Genomic DNA, 6,887 nt, shown 5'->3' on the forward strand with positions numbered 1-6,887 from the left:
ACACTAAGAAAAAAAAAAAAAAAATATAGGGAAGAAGAAATCTTTTGTTTGGGTAAGAGATTTTCTTACCTAGATCTTAAATCTCTTCATATCATGATTTCTGGAAGATGTGCTGCTTGCAAAAATCAAAGAAGAAAATGCCCTTCTAATTGTATTTTTTCTCCATATTTTCCTGCCAATGATCCTCAAAAATTTGCTTGTGTCCACAAAATCTATGGTGGCAGTAATGTTGGAAGAATGCTTCAGGTTATTTTACCTCAACATAATATATAATATTTAGTAATATATACTATCTTAAAAAAAAAAAATACTATACACTATCTTAACCTTAATAGTTAATGTGAGTATCAATACAAAATATTATTATTTTAATGTTAGTAAATGATGAAAATAGTTAATATTGAATTAAGAACATGATTTGTTTTGATAAACAAGTGTAGTTCTTTAGATTTTTAAATATATATATTTCATACAAAACATTTTTTTTATGTTTACAATGTCATATTATGCTATAAATAAATCATTTAATTTCTATGCTTTATTATATTCTATGGTATTTTTCTAAGTTATATTGAGAAGCTATTATTGGAGTACTATTATTTGTTATAGTTGTTTTTTGTTTTATTCTGGTTGATGAGTGTTGCTTAATGTTGAGGGGAGCCTTTTAAAAATATGTCATGCTTAGAAAACATTTTAAAGAAAAACATATTATTAAAGAATTAAAAATTAATTTTTAATGTATTTATTGAATGAAAAAGATTAATAAATATTCTTAACCTATACCACTAGTTATTTGCAATTTTCTTTATTGGGTATCCTTATATAATCTATCAAATAATTTCAATAATTTTTGTAAACTATATTGCAGGGAGTCCCAACCTATCTAAGAGAACAAGCTGCAAATGCATTGTATTTAGAAGCAAAATGGAGGATTGATGACCCTATTTATGGATGTGTTGGCATTATCTCTTCATTCTATGAACAAATTCAAAATGCAGAAATTGAGCTAGCAAAAATTCAAACTCAGGTTGCTTTCTATAAACTCCAAACCCAACATGTTGAAGCTGAACCAAATTTGGAGGTTTTGCAATCACAAAGCATCAATATGGAGCAGTTTGAGTCGGACAATCCAACTATAACTTCTTGGTTCAATTGAAATTTTTTTTTGGCAAGCTTTGAATAATTGTTGAAAAAGGCCAATGATTGGTATCTTAATTACTAATAATAAATGATGCTTAATTTGATGCTTACTTTATATCTTTTGAACAATTTTAAATTCCAAATGTAAACCATGTTCCTTTTAATTTGATTTTATTTCCGTTCTCAATATTCTAAATTTTAAGAATTAGTATACCATATATTACAAAACATTAACATCATGTAATTAAATTATCAAGTTAATAAAATGCTTCAACAATTTCCCTTATTAGTTCCCATGAATTTTTTATAAATTATAATGCAATGTTCATAACTTGAACAAATAATAAAATAAAAAATTAACTCGGGATTATTAGTAGTATGATGAATGAATCCTGTAACTATATTTGTGTAGAGTGTCTCCAATGTAAATAATTAACTCAAATATTCCGCTATGAAATTTTAGGGCCTATAAATAAAAAATAAGATATAATCAAAACTCAACAGTTTTTAAATTTATAATTTCATATTGTGAAAAGTGAAAACTGAACACTATGTGAGTCAATTTAAAAAATACATGCTCTAACAGAGAGGATTAGGAGGAAGGCGTAGGGGGCTTCTTGCCATCAATAAACAAGCCCATGGTTTTGAACCAAGACAATAGATTTCAATGTTCTTTAACATAGAGCCATGCTTGTAGAAACTTGAAGAGGCTCTCGTTTATTCCTCTCTCCTCTATGTAACTGAAAATTGAAATGAATTCCTGGTAGATTCATCTAGGTTCTGTCAATTAACACGTTCATCAGTCAAACATAGCATGAATCATTTTCACTTACAAACATCAAAATATAAAATTCCAAAATTTACACTGGGTTTTTATTCATTAAAAAAAAAATGAATTAAATTAAATTAATTCATGCCTATGTAACTTTAAAATCTTCCTTTTATCCAAACACTTATTAATGTATGAGTAGCACTACTAGTACTTCCAACTTAGTGGGTATTGTGTGACACTAGTAAATGATAGTTGTACATAGAATATGAGGAAAGGTAAGGATAGCTAGTATAATGCTTTTTTTTTTTTTTTATAAATGAAATCTTAAATATTAAGTGAAGAACTATGAATATATGAATCAAAGATAAGACCTTTAACCTCTTTGTACACTAAATAGCTATGCTGGTGCTCAGTGATTCTAGCATTCTAATCCCTGTTCGTCTTTTTAGGTGTGAGGTGTACAGGAAGTACTTAGCAGCCATAAATTTTCCACTAACAATTCATGGAAAGGAGAGTAAATCCTCATCTAGAGAACTCAGGAAAGCATTACTTTTTTTTTTTCTGGGTAGACAAGTACTGTTTAGTTTCTGCACTAATCTATTTCACCACAAATTAATATTCAATTGTTAACCAAAAGAAGTCTCAGAATCTAATTCATCCTGCAGAGCATATCCTTCTTCCCTCATCAAACCAAGCAACCCTTCCAGCAATGCATAGATCTCACCAGATCTTTCATTTGATACATCCTTCGCAATGAAGCTTATTAGTCCTCTACTTGTTTCAATCCAGCTACTTCCACGGATCTTCTGTAACCCAATTCCTTTCAGTTTTTCCCTGACATTATCAGCTTCCTCCCATCTCCCATAACGTGAATATAGATTCGCCATAATTATGTAATTTCCAGTATTTTCTGGTTCAATCTCAAACAAATGATCACACACAAACTTGCCCATTTCTACGTCACCATAAACAGAAGCCCCATGTAACAATGCACCCCAGACTTTAGCACTTGGCTCAACTTCCATTTTGGAAATGAAATCTGCTGCCTCTGAGAGCTTCCCAGCTCGACTAAGAACACTCACCATACAAGCATATTGTTCCATCAATGGCTGAATTCCACAATTTGATGGCATTGAATTGAAGATATCCCAAGCTTCATCTACTAATCCAGAATGAGCACAAGCAGTCAATACAGCAGTTATTGTAACTGGATCAGGCTTAATTCCTTCATCTAGCATCCGAGCATAGAGGCCAAGCGCCAAACTAGCATCTCCATGAGCAGCATAAGCTGTTATAATTGCGGTCCAAATTATTAAGCTCCTACCTTGTGATTGATCAAAAACCTTCTGTGCCCCATGAATAAACCCTAGCTTTCCATAAGTATCAATAATTGCAGTTGCAACATATATATTTTGAACATATTCCCTCCTCGCAGGTTTGAGAAGTATGAAAAAGATGGAAGAACGCTAGCAAGCGTGACAGCATTCGGCCTTGAACCAGAAGCCTGCATTTCTTGTACCAAATCCAATACCCTTTCATACTGGTTATTCTGAACCATACCTGAAATCACAGCATTCCAATTACTCAACGCAGGCCTTGCCATTTCTCTGAAAACAGCCATGGCTTTGTCAACAAACCCATAAACCATGTACCCTGAAATCATTGAGCCATAAGTAACCTCATCCTTCTCACTCATTTCATCAAACAGTTCTTGAGCATAATCTAAACTACCGCATTTAGCATACATGGCAATCACAGCATTGTAAAGCAACATGTCCATCTCCATTCCACTGTCATTCACCATTTGGTGAACCTCCATTCCAAACACAAGATCCCCAGACTGTCCGCAAGCCTGCATCACACTCGCAATGGTCGCTGAATCTGGCACACCCAACATCTCCAAATACAGCCTCTTACACTCTTCATAGAACCCTCCTTGCGAATACCCCGAAATCATTGAGTTCCACGACACAGTATCTCTCTCCGGCATTCCGTCAAACACCATCCGCGCAAGTACAACCTGATCGCACCTCGAGTAACACGTAACCAAAGCATTCATAACAAAAACATCTCTGTCCAAACCGCCTCTAATAACAAAGCAGTGAACCTCTTTCGCCGAATTTAAGCTACAAAACAACGAAGAAAGCGCCTTCAAAACGCACGATATGGTGAAATTATCAATGCACATGGTTTGGGTAAAAGAAAAGGTGTAAAAGAGGTCTATCGTTTTATGGAACATGCCGTTGAATGAGTAGCCCATGAGCATTGCGTTCCAGGAGAAGGAGTTCTTGCTGGGTATTTCGTCGAACACCTTGCGTGCATGGTGCATGAGGTTGCATTTGGCGTAGAACGTAACAAGCTTTGAGCCGAGGAAGTTATTGGGTGTGATGGAGAACAGGAAGAGGCGCGCGTGGAGCTGCTTGCCCTGGCGTAGGAGGCGGCGGTCGGCACAGCGCTGTATGGCGGAGCCATAGGCGGCAATGTCGAGGCCATTATGGCGGAGTGTTTGTCGGATGGCGGCGAAGTGAGTTTGATTGGTCAGAGGGAGCGCCAAACGGTTACTGAACCTCATTCATTTGTTTCGTAAAGAGCTTAAAACATTATTTTTGAACTTTAATTCTTTAAATAGAATTTTTTTAATTTAGGATAAGTTTGTTGTACCTCGCAAATTTTATCATTTTTATAAGGAAAAGTATATGAAACTAATTAATAATCAGCTAAAAATAGAACAATATAATTAATTATAATTAGTTTTATTAATTTATAATTTAATTTGTTTGTTAAATTATTATTGACCACATTCAAAATATGAGGAAAGATACGCTAGTGTTAGAAGAGAATCATAGAACAGATGCTTTGATCATTCATTAGTTAGTTCCATATAATTAATTATGTTTTATAATGCGTAACACATGAAACATAGAAATCATATCCAAAACTATCCAATTTACTAGAAAAAAAAACATCCGTGTGTCTAGAGTTGATTTCCTAGCATTGTTGTTTTTATAAAATTTATCGGGTACGACAAATTTATTCTAAAAAAAATCATATTTAAAAAANTATTATATGAAACTAACTTATGACCGTTGTATAAAAAATATAAAAAAATAATTCGTATTATAGTTGTATAAAAAATACAGAAAAATAATTAGTATAATATTTGTTTTTGAAAAAAATATATCTATTGTATTAAAGAAAAAATTGTACTTTTATAAAGACTTTATACTAACAATTTTTTCATATTTTTTTATACAACTGTCATACTAATAGTATTCATATATTAATAACACTTGACTCATGTGATACCTAAGCATTGTTTGGTTGGGATAAAAGAAACTATTTTCTTTTGTCTTTATATTTTTATTTTTTTTAATACAAAAAAATTATGTCTTGAAAGAAAACTATAATTTTCTCCAAATTTATGTTTTCTCTTAAGATTCAAATGACCAAAATTAAAAAGCAACAGAGTATAAACAACATAAATACTCGGTAGATACATGAAATCATCGTTTCTTACCTTTTCTAATGAATAGAACTTCATTCATTTATGTTCTTAAAAATTTAACCAAATAATTAAATTCAAGTCCACAAATTAAACTTGGATAAAGAAAATAAGAGAACTTATTATTATATCTGAAATTAACGAATTACAGTATCCACGAGAAGTGAGTTAATAAGCGATAAGATTATAAATTTATTATAACACAGTTATTTAGCATATACTTAAAATTATTTTCATGATGAGCTCAAAGGAGTTATAAAATTACTGTGTTCGTCGTAAAATATGTAAAAACATTTAGGTTAATAGGCAGAAACTTTGTATATCAAATAATCAACAAGCACTTCCAAGTTTGTAGTCTCAAAAAATTAATATTCAACTTTAACAATCACAATATATACACTATATATATAATATATATATAAAGGTGAAAATTCAGGTGAAGTCGGCTAAAGTTAATATCTGAGAGCCACTAAATAATTTAATTGATGTGACTAAATTTTCATCCAACGGCTCTCAGATATTAACTTCACCTGAGTTTTTACCATATATAAAACAACAACAAAAAAAATTTTGAGTATTGAACAAAAAAACGGCTTACATTATCTATTCAATGAAGCAAAACTCATTGATGATCATGTAAGCTTCTTGAAATCCATGATTCAGAAGAGTGATCTCTGTCTTCTCTCTCTAAACTTGAGACCCTTTTGGAGAAAGCAAAGAAAATGATGAAGTCCAAAAGTTTCGCTTTGATGGCTTGATGTTCCTGTTGATGGATGATGATGATCTTTTGGTACTGGAAATTTCTTCCTTTGGATTTCTTAGAACACAAACATTTCCATCACATTTGTATCTTTTTGATTCTGATGATGAAGACTCAGAGAAGCACCCAAAGAGGTTTGAAATATACAAAGCCATTGTTAATGGAATTGAGAAGTGAAAAAATATATCAAAGCAAGCAATAAACCTCAAATGTGTGTATATATATAGGTGCCTATGTTTATTCTTATTATTATTATTATTAATTAGTATCATATATTTTTTTCTTCTATTTAATAATTTTACTCTATATTTATAAAAATTTTGTACACAATAAATATATCATTTATATCTATATTTATTAAAATTATGTACATAAATTAATACCGTTTATATTTATATTTTTTAAAACAATTTAATATTTATACAAATTAAATAATAAAAAAAGTACAAAACATTGCTGCTCAAAATTTCTATAATAATATTGGCAGTTGAAATAAATACTTAATGTGTAGAAAAAAAACACGTGTTTGGTCAAATATTTTGGCCGGCACCGTTTGACACAAAGTTTACTTTCCCTGAGGAAGAAATTAAGTTCATATATATAAGTCAAACAGTTTATTAATTTTTTATTGTAGAATCAAACCGTGTTATTAGACTAGACTACTAGAGTGACATTGTGGCTGGCTTTCATTTTACGTGTGTTCATATCATTCA

The 6,887-nt window shown here is 31.2% G+C and overlaps 2 protein-coding genes across 2 annotated transcripts; one reads left to right on the forward strand and one right to left on the reverse strand.

Annotated features, from left to right (window-relative positions):
- Positions 1–53: 53 nt before the first annotated feature.
- LOC107496300 (LOB domain-containing protein 23-like) lies at positions 54–1,156 on the forward strand. The gene is made up of 2 exons (XM_016117528.3): positions 54–246; positions 869–1,156. Exons 1-2 carry the CDS (start codon positions 94–96, stop codon positions 1,154–1,156), a joined length of 441 nt encoding a protein of 146 aa, XP_015973014.1. The 5' UTR covers positions 54–93.
- A 413-nt stretch (positions 1,157–1,569) lies between these two features.
- LOC107496338 (pentatricopeptide repeat-containing protein At2g37310-like) lies at positions 1,570–4,539 on the reverse strand. Its single transcript, XM_016117568.3, is given in 4 exon segments — positions 1,570–1,606; positions 1,715–1,920; positions 2,284–3,329; positions 3,332–4,539. Coding segments are annotated over 2 exon segments (1,944 nt in total). The 5' UTR covers positions 4,485–4,539; the 3' UTR covers positions 1,570–1,606; positions 1,715–1,920; positions 2,284–2,538.
- Between the last annotated feature and the right edge of the window lie 2,348 nt (positions 4,540–6,887).

This window comes from Arachis duranensis, chromosome 7, assembly GCF_000817695.3.
Source record: "Arachis duranensis cultivar V14167 chromosome 7, aradu.V14167.gnm2.J7QH, whole genome shotgun sequence".
Classification (NCBI taxonomy): Eukaryota; Viridiplantae; Streptophyta; class Magnoliopsida; order Fabales; family Fabaceae; genus Arachis; species Arachis duranensis.